At 47.2% G+C, this 17,567-nt stretch overlaps 2 protein-coding genes across 8 annotated transcripts in view; one reads left to right on the top strand and one right to left on the bottom strand.

The window, feature by feature from the left end:
* Window positions 1-8,271: 8,271 nt before the first annotated feature.
* Window positions 8,272-9,687, bottom strand: LOC128799123 (proline-rich protein 2-like). The gene is made up of 3 exons (XM_053963240.1): window positions 9,546-9,687; window positions 8,537-9,004; window positions 8,272-8,408 (listed from the first exon to the last, which is right to left on the bottom strand). Exons 1-3 carry the CDS (start codon window positions 9,685-9,687, stop codon window positions 8,272-8,274), a joined length of 747 nt encoding a protein of 248 aa, XP_053819215.1.
* PKNOX2 (PBX/knotted 1 homeobox 2) overlaps window positions 9,262-17,567 on the top strand; it is a 91,043-nt gene continuing 82,737 nt past the window's right edge. For 5 of the 7 annotated variants that reach the window (XM_053963387.1, XM_053963388.1, XM_053963386.1 and 2 more), the window contains exon 1: window positions 9,267-9,308. The gene's annotated coding sequence lies outside the window, so the exon portion shown is untranslated. Of the gene's footprint in view, window positions 9,309-14,932; window positions 15,003-17,567 lie in introns of those variants that run through there. The other 2 variants (XM_053963393.1, XM_053963394.1) reach the window with 2 other exon arrangements.

Raw genomic sequence — 17,567 nt, 5'->3', positions numbered from 1 at the left:
ATCAAACTCCTGGTGGTGGAGTTGGAAGCGCTGAGGGAACTGATTTAAAACTGCTCGCGCAGTCGTGAGACTTCCAGTTTTACGGCTGGAGCTCCCCGGCGCTCCAACATTAGAATTAAAAAGAAACAGGCGTTGATGCAGGAAAGAAAATATTCTGCTCTCGATTTAAAGACTAGCGAATTGCTAAATATTTTTATTAGTGGCAAATTTGCAGCTTGCTGGAACTAATTTCACGCCCGGTAGATATGGAGCTTAAGCTGGGAATGGCGTTAAATTACTCTCTTGTGAGGGTGTTTAAGCCTTGTGATGGGACCTGTTGGATGGTGGGGACCCCTTTTTTGGGGGGATTCCTCGTGGGTTGGGAGTCTGGAGATGGTGGATGGGGAAAAGAGTGTCAATACATGAGTATCATTTCATCCTTGGTGTGATAGGAACCATCAGTCCTCCTCATTTGCATAAATTTGCTTATGGGGTTTTGCTGCAAATCTTGAAGTCCCAAGATCCTTCAGCCTGGAAAGATGTTATTTACGTTTTAGGGATATTTTGGAGGTTATTCAGGATATCCAGCATTTAGTTGATTCTGTTAATTTTAAAATTTATTTGATCAATTATAAAATTGAATTGATTTTGAAGAAAAATTATTTAATTTATTTTGATTGATTTTTTATTTAAAATATTACAGGTTTAGTTGATTTAAGAGATGGCTAAAGCTTGGAACCACTGTATCCCTGAGTGCCACTTGCCCTCTGGACCCATTTTTTCCATGTTTTCTTTGTTGGCCAGATGTTTTAGAGCTTGCCAATGGTTTTCCAGCCCAAATTCCTCCTTCCTCCTCCTGCAAAGTCTCTGAGTGCACTGGGAACCACCCAGCTTGATGCTGGGGAAAAACCCATCCCATTTCAGGTTGGCCAGATACAAACTGGGACAGGTGCAGGTGTGGGGTCAGAGGATGTGGAGCTCGAGAAAGCAAAGCGAAGGCATCAGGAGGATCCAATTACTTCTCTAAAAATACTGCCAGGAGGGTGGCAGTGGTAAACAAGAGCTATTTAAATCCCTCAGTCCACTTTCTGTGATGGGAAAAATGAGGTTAAATTGTTCTTCCCAACTTACCTGGAGGACACGCGCTGCTGAGAAGCACTGAGTTGTCCTTTTCCAGAGACATCCCTCCAAAACAGAAAGTTAAAATAATAGGAGAGGGTTAGTAATGTCTCCAGAGGGGATAGAGCTCTCTCTCACAGGAACCACTTCAGATTATCTCTTTCTAGCTGATGGCGGAAATCAATTTTAATCATCCTGACAGGAAATGAGGATGTAAGACTTCAAACAGAATAAATCCTGCAACATTAAAAAAATAATAAAATGGAATATGAAGTCACTTTTCAAAAGGAAAAAAAAAATACATTCTCATCCTAGGAAGTGGAAATGCCTCTAAAAGGCCCTGGTTGGTGGGAGGAGAGAAAACTTTTCCCACTGGGGGACAAGGCTGACCTCAATCCAGAAGCACTTGGAGAAGGTGGATGAAGGAAGAGAGGGTGTCTCTGTCATCACACCTTATGATTCCTCTTACGGCTCACATCACTCCCAAGTGGGAGGAAGTTGGTAATTATTTGGGTTTGGTGACCTGTTATAGCAAATGCAACTTTATTTCAGTCCAGTAAATTTATAGGTCGGTGCAAATAAGGTTTTTGATACTTGGTTCTCTGAAGTTGAAGCAACTGCTGCAATTTCCCTAAAAACCCTACAAAAAGGAAGTTCCTGTAGTTGCCTCCTGGGGATATTTTAATATCATCGTGCCCACATGGGATGACATGTCCCCATGGAGTCAACATGGGATGGTATTGTGGCAAAATCTGTTCCAACCAAGGAGAGGAAAGAGGAGAGAAACTTCCTGAGAGACTGAAATTTGGCTGTAGAGACCCCTGTGGGTGCTGCAAGGGATGGAGAAGAGGCAAAGCTGAGGGAAGGAGGTAAAGAATCCATGGAAAATGAGTATAAGAAGATCGAGGGGAAAAAGAACGAAAACAGCAGGCTCTGGGGAGATGGTAACAATTAAAATTTGCTTTTCTAATGGCATTCCCAAAGGCTCTAAAGCCCACAGTCAAATGTTTTTCCAAGAAACTTCTATTTCCCACACATTTCCCCAAGAAATGCGATTTCCCACCAATCTTGCCTTTAAAGAGTATCTATGTGGGTCCTCCTTGCATCATCACTTTGGAATCCTTGCTCCTTTACCTGTGTCAACCCCCTCTTCCTTCCCACCCAAGAGTTCCAGGTGAGAAACCAAGGAGCCATTGATAATGAAACCCACAACACTTCATTTTAAGTGGCTCATCATCATTAGTTCTTCTGGTTTTCTTCACAATGGCATTAATCAGTGGCCACTCACGAGACTTTAATGTGCCCATAATAATCATCCATTTTAATTCCATTGCAGTTGAGCAGTCAATAATGTCTCAGAACTGGAAAGGGTTGAGCAATGGCAACGTCTGCCCACGGTGGAATGCTGGGTGACTGAAAGCGACCAACAACTGCTGAAATGGCCCAGATTTACTGCTGAGACCCCCAGGACTTTCAGGCAGCTGGATTTTTTGGCAGTCAAGCCTGTTAAGCAGTTTTCATTCGGGTTTTATTCTCGGCTCCTTGCAACACCTTTGTTCTCGTCCTTTTTCATTTGACACATATTGATTTTTTTTTACTGTTTCCTGGGCTGCAGCTTGGAAATGATGTGAGGTTTTTGTTGTTATTTATTTATTTATTTAACATTTAATTTCCTTCCCTATTTGTGTGTGATGGTAGGGAAATGAGCCGTGATGGGACCTGGCTGGGCTGAGATCTGCTAGGTTGAAGCAGTTAACTTCAAAAGTCACAGTGTTACCCTTAACTTCACCTCTCCCCAACTCCTGAGCACGTGGGAGGTTTTTTTTTATACCTCCAGATTAAAGTTTAAATTTTCACACACCTCAGGGTTGTCGGTAAAAAGGATGTTCATGTGTAGCTGACCTCCATGGTGTTCAATCAACTCATGGCTTCATCCAACCACCTGTGGACACCTGGAGGATGGAGACCACCCTCCTCCCAGGGCCTTCCCCAGGCTGCACCAATCTCTCATGTCTCCTCATTTCCAACCCAAGTTTTTCATTGCTGGTGGATGGCAAAAAAAAAAAAAAAAAAAAAAAAAAAAAAAAAAAAAAGAGATGAATCCTTCCTGCTGCATTGTGACTTTGTGGTCCTCCCAAAACCCCACCCCAGTTGCCCTGTGTTCTGCAAGGGCACCATTTTATTTCAGCCCAGGGGTTTTGGTCTCAGATCTCAGAAGTTTTCCATCCCAAAGGATGCATATAACTTATTTTGCTTTCCTTTGCCTGCGGAGAAGATATTATGCAGTGCTTTGGTTTTCTCAGGTCCACTGGCAACTCCCTGAGACAGCTCTGGCAGCCAAGGATATGAATCACTGAGATGGTATTTAAGATCCTTCAGGTAACCTGTACAAGAAAAAAAATTAAAAGGCAGCTAATCAAATGGCTTTGAGGGCTGTAAAAAAGCAGAATTCAATCCCTGCAAACTTTCCAAGATGTAATTTCAGAAGACATCAAAGATTACATGAACCTAAGAAAGTAAAACTACTCAAAATTCAAAGTTTATAGTCCATCTGTCTCTTTGCTTCAGGGAGCTGGTATTAAATTTATTGCTAAATAAAACAAATAAGCCTAGGAAAAGTCAGCATCGAAATCTGCATACTCGTAAGAGAATTAGCAGAGCTCTCTTGTTATGATGGCTGCTTCTCAATTTGCATCTTTAAAGAGTTGTGACCATCTCTCTGCTTCTCCCTTCACCAGCTCCTGGGAAGCCAGGCTGGCGCTGGCAGAGCTCGGCGAGGAGATGCTGCAGGTGAAGGTGGAACTCCCATCGTGGGCTGAGCCCAAAAGAGGATGGGGAACGAGCGCCAAAGCCCAGCCAAGGTGAAGAAACATCTCAGGTGGAGTCAAAATTTTAAAAGGGTGGGATCAGCATCTCCACGTTGTGTTTGCTGACTGTCAGGTACTGCAGGTACCCAAGGGGAACACAAACTGGGGGGGGCTCAGCCACTGACCAGCCCTGGTTCTGTTTTTGCAGTATTTGCACGAGGTGTAGTTTTCCATTGATTTATAATTTAAATAATTTAAATATTTTAAATCATTTAAATACTTTTAATAATTTTAATGCTTCATTTTAAAAATAATTTTTATATTTTAAATTGTAAAAATAATGTTTACAATTATTTATAATTTTTGTTTCCCCCCATGGGTACCCCTCCAGCCCATCTCTATCTCAATCAGCTGATATTGCCTCTGGAAAATAGACTCCAAAGCTTGGCCAAGTGCTGGAGGTAAGTCACTTTAAACATCCAGAGCCTTCTTTTTATTTTTTTAATTTATCCCTGGAAATGCTTGGGAAAGGATCAGTCAGTCAGATGCTTTCAGTAACTTTGCACAGGAGAGCCTGGAGGAGCAGCAAAAACCAGCTGAGGACTTATTATGCCTTGAAATTAAACATTTAAGAGGAGTAAGTTGGCAGCAGGGATTTTCTAATCAAAATATATATAACCTGCCATTTATCCACCACTTGCCCTCTGGAAGGACCCCAAAATGCTTTCCTGGCTCAACAAACCATCATCAACCCCCACTCAGCCAGTGTGGGGAGGGCAGAAATCCCATTTTTTTAGATATTTTCCCACTCAATCCCAGCTGCTTGGTGGATTTCCTCCCATCAATGGGGAAAAATCCTTTGTTTTGGCTTTAGCTTTCTTTATTATCAATCCATCAATCTCTCACAAGAAATAAACCTAATCTTATTTAATCTTGCATAGGAAAACTTCTGGGAATATAGAGCCATCCTGGCACTGATCACTTATTCTTAATATATCCTCCTTGTCCCTATGGATTATTGATAAACCCCTTAATTATATTCTCCCATGTATTTATCTATTAGTTCTTGTGAAATTACATGCTCGTTTTTGTGCGGCTGAGATTGTTTAAAATGCACAGTGGCTTCAAAAATAACATCATTGTCTTGGTGTTGTAAATATTATTATTCCCAGGAAAATCATGTGCACAGGTAACAGGAGGAGTTGTCCTGTGAGTGAAGTACCAAAAACGGAGGGAAAATCAAGTTATACAGAAATCTTCCATGAGCTAAGCAGTTAAAATTTGGAGAATCCTTTAATTTCATCCCACATTTGGCACAAGCATTGTTGGGTTTGGACAGACAACTCGCTGTGTGGATGATCCCTACGTGGCTTTTAAGGCTGCATTGGTTGATGCTCAATTTTCTTCTCACTCCTTGAAACTTACTGCTGGAGAGGGTTTGGAAAGGTGTAGGAAAATATTAATGTCCTTAAATATCTCCTAAAAATCCAGCAGAAATTTTAATGAGCGATTTGCTTTGCACGTCATCGCCAGAGCCAAGTGTGGTGCCCGAGCCAGAGGGATGAAGGGCTGGTGGGTACCACTGGGGCACTTTGGAGAAACACTCTGCCTAAAAAAGTCCTAAATTGTCTTTAGGGATTTCTTTGTAGCATTTTTTAACTCCTCAGGGGCTGGACACCCCCCCTGTAATTTGGAAGGGACATTGTACCCCTCCAACCTGCTGCAGTACTTGAGCCAGGTTCAGCCTCAAGGAAAGGTCCCCAAACCCAGTCTTGTTTTTAACATCCATCGTTGAATAATTTACTCCGTTTTGCTCTCATGCATCTTGCAGAGAATCCCGTCACAGTTTTTCTTAGAGAAATCCGACACGAGCAATAATACAATCTTGGAAAGAGAATTGAATTATTTATGGAGGAGCAGTGAAATGATGGAGACTAAACCTCTATATTTTATGTAATTTGTTTTCTCCTGAAGCCTGTTATGTAAAAATGTAAATATTGCTGGTTATGTGTGTCGCTGCTCTTGCCAAATGTTTAATATTTTATCAAACCTGCTGCAAGTGCTCATCTCTTCTGGAGAGGACCCGTCCATGTCCTCTGGAAGAAGCGCCAGTGAGTTTGTGGCAATTATAGATTTACAACACTGACTTCACACGTGCAAAAAAATCTCCCTGAGGTGCCCATGCTCCAGTCTGGGGCATGGAAATGGCACGACCCCCAGAATTTGGGGCAATTTTAAGTGGAGGGGGTTTAATTCCAGGGAGGTTTTCCAGCAATCTGGATTGGGATAAGGATGGGAAAAGGTGTCTGAAGGAGGGTTTCCTGGTTTTGGGGTTTGGACATCCCTTCCAGCTGCAGTCCAGGGTGGGAAGAAGTGAGATGTGAGCTGGTACCCAGACTCTTCTCAGTAGGGATGCAGCCACGCACCCCCTGTCCTGGAGATCTGGAGGCTCAGGGTTTGTGGGATGAGACCTGACAAAAAAACATCACTCAGCAATGACCTGTTGCAGCAGAAAGACTTTTTTTTTTCTTTTTTTCTTTTTTTTTTTTCCCCTGGGGAAAATAACTACGAGATTGAGTGTGAGAGAATTTTAATTTATCACCAAAAAAATTCCAACAAGCTCCCACGGCTGGGTGATGAAGTGGCCAATCCAAATGGGAAATGTATTTTTTTAACCAGGCATAATAATTGATGATAATTAACCTCTGGAAAAATCTCTCAAGGGAAGAAGCAGCTTTTGCCTTTGTGAAGGAAAAATCTGGGCCTGGATACTTTCCCTGGAGTTTTAAAGTGAGATTCCAAAACCAGTGGAGGAATTGCTTTGGCAGTTGGCAGCGAATTGGGGAAGATAAATGAGGGATGCCCAAGGAGTGAATGTGGATAGTCAAGGATCAAATGTGGGATGCCTGAGGAATGAACTTGGGATGCTTGAGGAACGAATGTGAGGAGCTCGTTGCTGCTGGCTCCAGAGGAAATATCCCTGCACCACGAGAACCCTAACATTTTGAGCTCTTGGATATTTTTGGCAATGATGTAGCTTAAAATATGCCCCACATGTGCCTGCTCTTTCCCATCCCTGTTTTCCAAGATGAGACGCGAGAAAGATGAGATGCCAAGTGTGGATGATCCAGTGGTCCTTTGATATCACGGTGATGGCTTTTCCATCTGCCTCCCCTCCTCTCTTCCTTTCCGATTCTCCAGCTTCTGCAAAACCCAAAATATTTTCTGTCTGGCATCCCCAGCTGGTTGAAACAACCGGCGACAGCTTTATGGCTCCTCATCTTCGCTCGCTTCTGTGGAATAGTAATAAGGGAGGGGAAAAACGTCCTGCTGGCTGATTTACAAGGCAAGAAATTCCTATAAATCATTCCAACATCTCCAAAGGACTGGGGGGGATGCTCTCAGTTCCTGCTGGTTTTCTCAGTGATGCAATGCAGTGATTTTTTTTTTTTTTTTCTTTTTGGAGGGGAGTGGGTGAGATTCATCCCAACCAGCCACTGCATCTCTCTCTCTCTCTTATTTTATTGATGGATTCCAAGCGGGAGCCATCTATTTTCCCTTGCTCTTCATTGGCCAACCCAAAGGACATCAGTTTGTGTTAGAGCCTGCTCCCAAGTAGGAAGTACAAATACAAATGGTGGAGCAAATGTTTTCTCGATGGACTTATTTTTGGGATAAACTAGAAGGAGGGATTTAGGAATACTGATTTTTCAAGAGGCCGTTTGTTCTGGAAAACTGTAGAAAAAAATTAAATTGTTTTGGGTTCCTGGATTTAAATTTAATTTGTTTGTCCACCTTTCCCCTTGCACCCCATGGCCATCCCTAGCACCCCACTTTTAGTGCCCCTGCCTCGGGCATCCTTCTGCAACTCCTTGGAGCCAGTTTTAATCTATTCCTTAACCTATTAACCTATTCCAAAGGAACTCTGGGGTCTTTTGAGTGACTCCGTCCCCCACCCAATATCTTTAGGAAATGGGCAGAAATTCAGCATTTCTTGTTAAATCTGTTCTTGGTGGCGTTTTTCATTAAGGAAGGGGAGGGAAAATTGGGAGAAAAAAAAACTATGGCCAGACTGATCCAGAAGAATCAGTCCCTGTGGCTTTTGCAATAAAATGTGGGAAAATTTGGCTGTAGGACCCAGCGCTCCCAATGACTGTGATTCCAGGGAAATGTCATCTTCAGGTCTTTGGGAGAGAGAAAGGCAGTTGATGCCTCATGTGGACCAAAATTTGGGTTGGAGATGCTCAGACAGGAGCCTCCCACCCCTCCAAATTAACAGTAATTAATAGGTTTTTCCAAAGTAAGAGTATTTTGGCTGGGGGATAATACCACAGGAGGGGCTTGGGGTGGGATTTCACTGGGCACCCTAAATGTCAAGGTTGTGCTGGGGGGTGGACGGGTTTGGTAACCCCCCTGGGGGGTTTGATGGAGGGGGGGCACTCCGAGGGTGGCCGGGGTGGGAGTCGGGGTCACCGAGGCCACCGGGGCTGGCCCTGAATCCGTCTAGGGTGGCAAAAGCATTCGGGGGGGAGGGGGGCGCGGAAATATGGAGGGAGCAGATGCTGCTGGAGGGGCAGTATGTGTCGGGGCGCAATGTGTGTTGGGAGGTCTAAAATGTGCTGGGGCAGTACGTGGGGGGTGCGGGGCAGCGTATCTGGAGATAAACTGGGGGGCGGATGCTGCTGGGGAGGCAGATGCGGTGCGGGGGATCTGGCTGGGGGCAGCAGGGGCAGAGTGGGCCGGGGGAGGGTCCGAGCGCGGTCCTGGGGTGTCCGAGCGCTGTCCTGGGATGTCCGAGCTCTGTCCTGGGATGTCCGAGCGCTGTCCTGGGGTGTCCGAGCTCTGTCCTGGGATGTCCGAGCACTGTCCTGGGATGTCCGAGCTCTGTCCTGGGATGTCCGAGCGCTGTCCTGGGATGTCCGAGCTCTGTCCTGGGGTGTCCGAGCGCTGTCCTGGGATGTCCGAGCGCTCTCCTGGGATGTCCGAGCGCTCTCCTGGGGTGTCCGAGCGCTGTCCTGGGATGTCCGAGCGCTCTCCTGGGATGTCCGAGCGCTGTCCTGGGGTGTCCGAGCTCTCTCCTGGGATGTCCGAGCGCTCTCCTGGGCACACCGGGGGTCCGGAGCGGGTGGGGGGGGCGGCTCCGTTTGGGGCGGGGGCGCAGCGCAGGGAGCAGCGCCGGCCAGCAGGGGGCGCTCAGGGGAGAGGCGAGGGGGCGTGACCGGGGGCGTGGCCGCGCGGCGGGAGCGGGCCCTTAATGGGCGTGGCTCGGCGTGGGGGGCGTGTCGCTGCGGGCGGTGGGCGGGGCCTGTCGGCGGCGGCGCGGCGGGGCCGGGCGGGCGGGCGGGCGGCGAGCGGCGGCCGCGCTGTCAGGCCGGTGTCGGTGTGATGAAGATTGGCGGGCAGGTAGGGCTGTCACTCACGGCGGGGCCGCCGCGCGGGGGCGGGCGGAGCCGCGGAGCCCGGCGGACAAAGCGGCGCGGGCGGCGGGGCACGTGCGGCGACGGCGGGGACACCCCCCCCCACCCCCCATCCCCTCCGGTGTGGGAAGTAACTTGCCGTTCCCGCCGCCTCCCCGGCCGTGCGGGGCCGGGGCAGCGCGGGCCGCCCGTCCCCGGTGTCCGGTTCCCCCTGCGGGCTGACCTCCGGCCGGCTGTGCCACTGCGGTTCTCCGCCGTGAGCCCCTCGGCCGGGCGCGATAATTTCGGGGGGACGCAGCGCTCGGGGCGGGCTGCACCCCCTGCGCCCCATCCCCCGGCCGGCTGCGGCGATCGGGAGGGGGCATGTCCGGTGATGGCGGGTTGCGCACCCCCGGCCGCTCATAGACCCCCCGAAGGCTGCAGCCCCCCCACACAAGTTGCAGCCGCCGCTGCCCGGTTGCAGAACCCCGGGAGGGCGGCGGGGCTTTTCGGGGGGCCGTGCCCCGCGGCCGGCTGCAGCCTCCTCCCGCCTGCCGTGCTTTTAGGGGGGCTGCGACCCCCGGCCGGGGGCAGACCCCCCCCAGCCGGCTCCGGATCCCCCCTCCCCTCCCTTTTCAGTGCTCCCCCCGGGGGTCGCGGCCCCCCGTGCTCGCTGCCGTGGCGGCGGAGCCCCGAGCGCCGGGAGCGCTCCCGCGGCGGGGCTGCCCCGGCCCCTCGGGGGCTGCAACCCCCCCCGAGCGGGTGCGACCCCCCCGGGCTGCTCGGAGCCCTCTGCCAGGGATGCCAGCCCCCCTCGGCTGGCCACAGCTCCCTCTCGGAGGGGCCGCAGCCCCCCCAGCTGGTCACGACCCCCGGGGAGGGCTGGTGGCCCCCAGCTCGGGGCGTTTGGTGGCCGGGAAGTTGCCCCCCGTGCCGGCTGGGTGGGGGGGGGGGCTGCAGCGGGGGGGTGGTGGGGGCGCTTCACCCGCAGCATCCCCGCTGTGCAAAGCACCCGCTGAGCTCGGGGTGTCCCCCCCCGGTGCCCCCGGGACACCCGCTGGTGGCCGGGGGACAGCAGTGCCACCTCGCAGGGCCTCATGCGGGCTCGCCGCCAGTGCCCGGGCAGTGGCCCTGGCAGGAATGCCGCATCCCGCCGCCTCTCCCGGGACAAACCCTGCGTGCACCCCGAGATCCCCCGAGTGCCGCCTTCTCCCGGCGCACCCCATTTCCCCCAGGGCACCCCTTTCCCCCTGGAGCGCTCCACGGGACCCCTTGGCAGCTCCCCCCATCCCGCAGGGTTGGATGAACACTCCAGAAATCCCTTTTAGTGGCTCTGCAGCAATGCAGGGAGGGCTTCTTCTTCTTAATAATAATAATAATAATTATCATCATTTGAAATTTATCCTGGAATTTTTTGTTGCATTTCCGTCTGCGGGAGGGTGGCTCCGCCGGTGGCATTGTGCAACTCGGGAAGTTTTGCCGAGGCTTTGAGGTGTCCCTCCACTTCATCCCGGTCCTCGCCAGGTGTCCAAGCTCAACTTGGGCTCCGGCTCTTTGTTTGGGCTCTTCCCGGTTTTTCTCGCTCCCAAGGATCTTTTTTCCCACTATCTCGCCGCCCACCGGGTAACGGGAAACCCTAAACCCGGCAGGATATTTTCAAACTCCCAGCCGGGGAGATTAGATTGAGGAAAGGGGGGGGGATGGATTATTTTTGGCTGGGATGCGGGACAGCTGTCTGCCGGGGAGAAGCAGAAAATAGGAGAGGAAATGGCTTAATTTGGCTTTTTTCAACTTATTTTGCCTTTAAATCCTGAAAGGTTTTGGGGTTGGAGTGGGGAAAAGCAGAGCATGGCTCGGTGGACATGGCTGTGATGAAACTTTTGGGCATCGTGCCTCCAAAAGCGCTGACTCGCTGTGGCTGGCATCATCCCCTTGTGGAAAAGTGGCTGCTCCCTGAAAAAAAACACCCCAAAACCTTTGGGGTCCGATGTTTGGGGGGGCTCTTTCCAGCCTCATGCGGATGGGGAGAGGGGTTTGTGTGAATCAGTTGGATTTTGGGAGATTTGGGTGAAAAAACAGCGCCTCATTTTGGGTTTAAGCTATATGGGGCAGGCGGATGATGGGATCAGGATTCCCCCTTATTTTTTTCCCCTCCTCCCTCCTATTTTATTTAACTCCCTGCACTGAGATTCCTTCGTTAGGAGCAAAAGTTAATTGCTTGAGGCTAATTACAGCAGAGGTTAATAGGGGAGCTGGCGATGTCAGGAAGAGAAGGAGATGCCGTATTCCTTAGCATCCCAAAACTGGGCTTTTTAAGGCACTTTGCAGCCCTTGTCCCTCAAAGCCAGCCCATAAACCCCTTCATTTTAACCCGAGATCTTTATAATATTAGATATTTATTTATAAATAACATTAAACACTCCTTGATATCATGGGGTGAGGGAAAAAACAGGGAGAAAAGTGATGCTGAGCTTCCCCACTGAGCTTGTAGGAACATATTCCATTTTCCCTCCAATGTTTTTGGGAGGGGGAAATAAAGGAAATCTCATTTTTTTATGGAAATCTCCCTTTCTTTGAGGAAATTGCCTTTTCAAAAAGTTATGCATTTTTTATGGGAACCCTTTTTTTTTTTTAGGGAAAAGTGGTTTTTTTTTGAAGGAAGTCACCTTTTTTTAAGGAAATCTCATCTTTTTTCTTAAGGTTTTTTTTTTTTTTTAAATTAAGGAAATCTCCTCTTTTGGATGAAATGCATGAAGTTGTATTGAGAGAAGAGTGTTTTACTCCTCTGGCACAACAGGAATAACTGTTTTTCCAACTCAAGGATAAAACAAGACCCTCATGGGGCAGCTTTGGATTTTGGGTCATTTTGGCTTTTCCAGGGACTTCTGAATTACTTCTTGTCTTCTTTCCAAGTTGATGGACAGCACCTCTAAATCTCTGAGTGATAACAGGGTTTTTTTTGTTGTTTTTTTTTGTTGGTTTTTTTTTTTTTTTTTGTCCTCCCACAAAACTTAAGTATTGGCTTGGTCCTGCTGGGAAGAGCATCCTTCAGCTCTCCATCCTCATCCTCAGGGATGCAGGACTGCACCTCTGGGTACCAGCTGCATCCTGGTTGGGTTTGTGTGATGGATTCTTGGGATATTTCCTGAACTCATGGAGAAAATTAACCTGGGCTGCTGGGACGCCCCAGTCTGGCACAGCTGGTTTTCCTGGGAGCTGCTGTGGCTTGAAGGAATCAGTGAAGTGAGGCAGGGTGATGGGATGGGGCAGCTGAGATGGGTGGGAGGGATGCAAGGAGAAACAGCCCACACTTCCTAAAGTCAGGAGGAAACTTTTGCCACATTTAGGGATAAACTAAGGGAGATTTGGCATCTGCAGTCCTGGTGGGAAAGCCAGATCGAGCAGTGGGATCATCTTTGTTTTAGGCCATGGCTAGTGCTGATGCATCCCAGCATCCTGTCCCCCGTTATTCCCCATCCTCTCTTCACTCCAGCATGTGGAAAGCTGCTTTTTTGGGGTGTTAGTGGGATAATTTACTGGATCCAGACAATTCCCAGTTGCATTTAATATCCCACGCACTGTCGAGTAACTTGATTCCCAAATAATTTTTGCCACCACCAAAGAGGGTGTTAACAAATGCCCTCTAATTAGCCCAAAAATAAATTAATTCCCAGCGTCATTAGTCAGATCATTAAGATGCCGGCTCCAAATAATAATCCTGAAGGATGGGAATTAATCCTCAATTAAATTTAAACTCGGGTTTATCTCTGCCTGCAGCCCTGCAAGGACTGAGGTGGTGCTCCAGGTAATGCCCGTGGGCAGACCCGGACGGGATGGGATGGAGCCACGATCCTGGTGGGATGGAGCCGTGGTCCCAGTGGGATGAGGCTGCCTTTGCCCAGCTGTGGTTTGCAGCTGTATAAATAAGAAGGGAATTTGGCCTCAGTGCTTCCCAACTGCTTCATTATATCCTATTTTTTTGGCTTTTCCTCTTCCAAGGAGGAACACAAACCCTGGCTACTCCCAACTCTGGTTAACTGGTGTTTGTTAAATAGTTGAGTTGCAAAAGGCCTTCAAGACCATCAGGTCCAGCTGTGAAATCCACCACTAAACCACTTCCCAAAGCACCATGTCTACAATTTTAATTTAATTTTAATTTAATGTTATTTCTTATTTAATTTTTTGGTTTGTTTTCTTTTTATTTTAGATTAACTAAAATTTAGATTGCTTTTATTTTTGTTTTATTTTTTATCTTAATTTTTTAAAACGTTTTTATTTAATTTTTTTCTGCTATATCACGATTTGATTTTTTTTTTACCATGACTTTCATTTTCCAGGCCATGTTTCCCCCACCTTTCAGCATCCTGTGCCACCTGTCCCATCCCTCCCATACAAAGTATAATCCCAAATATCCAAGCAGCCTCACCAAAAAGCCATAAACCCTCAGGTTTGGGTATGCAGCACTGCTGATGCTCGCCAAAAATCAGATTATTTTGGTGCAGGTGGAGGAGAGAGTGAAACCCAACTTGTGTAGAGGGGAAAAAAATTCCCCCCGAATGTTCAATCCGGAGCTTTTGGCTTTAAGAAGGTGTTACAAAAACTATGAAAAATGTTATTACTGAACCCAGAGTTTCTGGCCAGGTTTCCCCTTCCCTGGCTGTGCCGGCTGCCAGGATCCCTGCCAGAAATCTCAGAAAGCCAATTAAAAATAATCCCAATTTTGGACCAGCCATGGGAAGCTTCTATTTTATGTCTTCCCCATTTTGTGTTTGTTTGAGGATGTGTTTGGGAGTGGGAAAATCCCGGGAGGGAGCAGGAGCAGCCTCAGCCTCCCCAGGACCCAGGGGCTCCTCCAGCCTTGGCTTAAAGCTTCAACCCCTTGGAAATTTCTCCATCTCAGGAAAAGCTGGTTTTGTTTTCCTTTTTCCCATTTCCCCTCCCTTTCCCATAATTTTGCTCCTTTCCTCCCTTCCTCCCCCCTTTTCTCCTTTTTTCCACCCTTTTCCACCTTTTCTCCTTTATTTTTTTTTACTATTTTCCTTTGTCTTCTTTTTCCCATCTTTTCTTTTTTCGCCTTTTCCCTTTTTCTGTGTTTCCTTTTTTGTTTTCTCCTTTATTTTCTTTCTTTTTTCCCTTATTTTAAAATATTTTCCATTTTCTGTTTTATTTTTTCCTTGATTGACCTTATTTTCCTTCTTTACCTTTCTAAAATCTCTTCTCTTCCCCTTTTTGCATTGTTTTCCTTTTTTTTCCCCTAAAAAAAAGGGAAATGTTTAATGTTTTTTCCCTTTTCCTCTCTGTCTTTCTCACTCTTATTTTTTCCCTTTTCTGCCCTTATAAATTTTCTTTTTTGCCTTTTCCTCTTTCCCTTTCCCATTTTATATATATTTTTTTAACTTCTCTTTTTTTCCTTTACTATTTTGCCATTTTTTCCTCTATGTTCCCCCTTTTTACCCATCATTTTTGGCAGCCCAAACCTGTCCAAGCAGCAAACCCAACATTTCCCAGCCCAGATTCTCTGATATCACCCCCAATGCCACACGCCCTGCCACCAGCAAGGCAAAACTTGGCCAAATAATGGAAAAAAAATTGCAATATTGATCTGTAGCAGTTTCCTTTCCCATTCCAGATCAGCAGTGTGTTATTCCCAGGATTTTTTGGTGGAGGCAGGACCAGCCTCTCCCAGCTCCATCACTCCCAGGTACGTCGAGGGCACTTTATGGCTTTATAAAGCCCTTCAAATGTTTTTTTTAAAACACTCCTTGACGCTTCCAAGGCAAGTTTGAGAACAGCAATTACCAGCTCCCGGATCCCTGGGCGAATTCCCACGGCGCTGGTGGATGTAAACCACTTTAGACATTTTTAATGCTCCTGAGCAATAAATTTAAAAGGGAATTTATTGTTCCAAGCCGCTAATTTCTCCATCCCAAGGCCTGTTGCTGGTGCTGATGCCGAGCTGGGAGCCTGGATGGAGATTTTGATGCTTTTGCCTATTTGATTTTTCTCCTTTTCCCCCTGTTTTCTATTTTCACCCTATCTCCACTATCTTCCTGCTGCCTCTTTCCAAAGGGAGGGCTCCTGGTGAGTGAGGCTGATGAACTGAGCCCTCTCCAGGTCTTGTATTTTATTATCCCCTTCATCAGCTCATAATAAATAATTATAAATAATTGGCTCAGGCGTGGTGGGTGGAGGTCTCCCCTCCAGACCATCCTGCATCCCATGCTCTCCATCCCACTTCTTGCATCCTGCATCCCCTCCCTGACCTTGCTCTGACTCACCCAATTTAGATAGAATTATTAAAAAAAAAAAACCCAAAATCTGGATTCTGAGGAGATGAACTTTGCTGGAGGAGTTAAAAAAAAAAAAAAAAAAAAAGAAATAAATTCTTATTATTTTTTATCTCAATCCCAAGAAAATCCCATTTATATAAAATGCCTGCAAAGGTCTTTTAATGCATTTTATGTGCAGAAATTGGTTTCTTTATATCTTGCTGCCAGATCCAAGGTCTCGTAACTCCTGCAATTAATTAATTGCTCTAAAACAAAAATAATGAAGTGAAGCCCTTTGTCAGTGGGATGGTAAAGAACAAACTTAACTATCATAAAAAGTGAACCAAAAAAAAAGTAATGCATACTCAATAACCAATAAAAAGTAAATAGTAAATAATTAAAGATAATAACACAAATGAAATGGTATTAAAGGGTTGTTTTCCTATAAGGTGATGCTGGTGTGATTTTTAGATTTAGATTTTTTTTTAGATCCTTGCCCAACTTCAGGGATGCTGGTGCCAGTTTTAGGAATGCCAGGGACAATTTTCATAGATGCAGTTTTAGTGATGCTCCTTCAGTTTTAGGAATGATGGTGCAACTTTAGGGATGCTCATCTACCCTCAGTGATGCTGCTCTAATTTTAATAGTGCAGGTGCAGTTTTAGGGCTGCAGGTGCAATTTTAGGGATGCTGGTGTGGGTTCAGTGATGCTGGTGCAATTTTAGGAATGCTGGTGCAGTTTTAGGGATGCTGATGCAGTTTTAAGGGTGCTGGTGCAGTTTTAAGGGTGCTGGTGTGGATTCAGTGATGCTGGTGTGGGTTCAGTGATGCTGGTGCAATTTTAGGGATGCTGGTGCAGTTTTAGGGGTGCTGGTGCAGTTTTAGGGGTGCTGGTGTGGGTTCAGTGATGCTGGTGCAGTTTTAGGGGTGCTGGTGCATGTTTAGGGATGCTGGTGTGGGTTCAGTGATGCTGGTGCAGTTTTAGGGGTGCTGGTGCATGTTTAGGGATGCTGGTGTGGGTTCAGTGATGCTGGTGCAGTTTTAGGGGTGCTGGTGCAGTTTTAGGGGTGCTGGTGCAGTTTTAGGGGTGCCTATCCAATTTTAAGTGTCGCTCATCTGATTTTAGCGATGCTGCTCCAATTTTGTGGGTGCTTATCCAAATTTGAGGCTGCTTGTGCAGTTCTGCTGCATTTTTACCAGCACTTGTCCATTTCTAGTGATGCTCCTCCAGCTCCTGGCTGCGACTCCCCCAGGCCAGGAGCCCTCATGGGCATATTCCCCATTCCCACTATTTTCCCAGATACAAATCTGACCCCCCCAATCCCACTGTCTCAACCATCACTTCTTATCAAGTTTTTTTCCACTCTTTTTGGACATTTCAATGTTTTCTCCTCATACCAGGAGCCACCTCTTGCTGTTGGGGAGCTTTTCCTTCTTTTCAACGTGACCTTTGCCATCTTAATCCCACCCTGTACCATGCTAAATCTTTCCTCCTTGCCTAAACAACCTCCAAGAGTTTGTTTTTTTTTTTTTTTTTTTACCCTCTTCTTTGCCTTTTAAATTTAACACCCCAAACAGTGGAGCTGAAGGTCCTGGTGAGAGTATTTATGCTAAAACCACTAAATAAAGCGATTTAGTAGCATCTTGAATAGTTGAGTACCTGGCAAGTGGCCAAGGTTATCTCAAGGTAGAGACATCAGGGGGGTTATTTTCCCTGCAACCATTTATGCAGGGATTTGGCTCAACAGGGGAAAAGCCAGAGAAATTCCCAGTGCTGTTATCCCTGCAGGAATTACTGGGAGCGTTTTCACCCTGAGTTAATTGTGCTTGGAGAGGGGCTCAGTGCAGCAGGGCTGTGATAAGTTGGGAAGGGCTCAAGGATTGGGAAGTGGCAGAAATGGTGTCCCAGCCTCTGGTTTGGTGTAAATCTGGTGTAAATCGAGTGTAAATCTGGGAAGTGATGGGGTGAGACCCCGCTGCAAGGTGGGATTTAATTCC

The sequence above is a fragment of the Vidua chalybeata genome, chromosome 23 (assembly GCF_026979565.1).
Source record: "Vidua chalybeata isolate OUT-0048 chromosome 23, bVidCha1 merged haplotype, whole genome shotgun sequence".
NCBI lineage: Eukaryota > Metazoa > Chordata > Aves > Passeriformes > Viduidae > Vidua > Vidua chalybeata.
This window is presented reverse-complemented; position numbering and strand designations above follow the sequence as displayed.

Coding starts and splice junctions, on each gene's coding strand:
- LOC128799123 (XM_053963240.1), bottom strand. CDS start 9,687: ATGCCCCCTCCCGATCGCCGCAGCCGGCCGGGGGATGGGGCGCAGGGG. Junction 9,005..9,545: donor AGTGGCACAGCCGGCCGGAG/GTCAGCCCGCAG, acceptor CGGTGTGCCCAG/GAGAGCGCTCGGACATCCCA. Junction 8,409..8,536: donor CGCTGCCCCGCACCCCCCAC/GTACTGCCCCAG, acceptor TTGCCACCCTAG/ACGGATTCAGGGCCAGCCCC.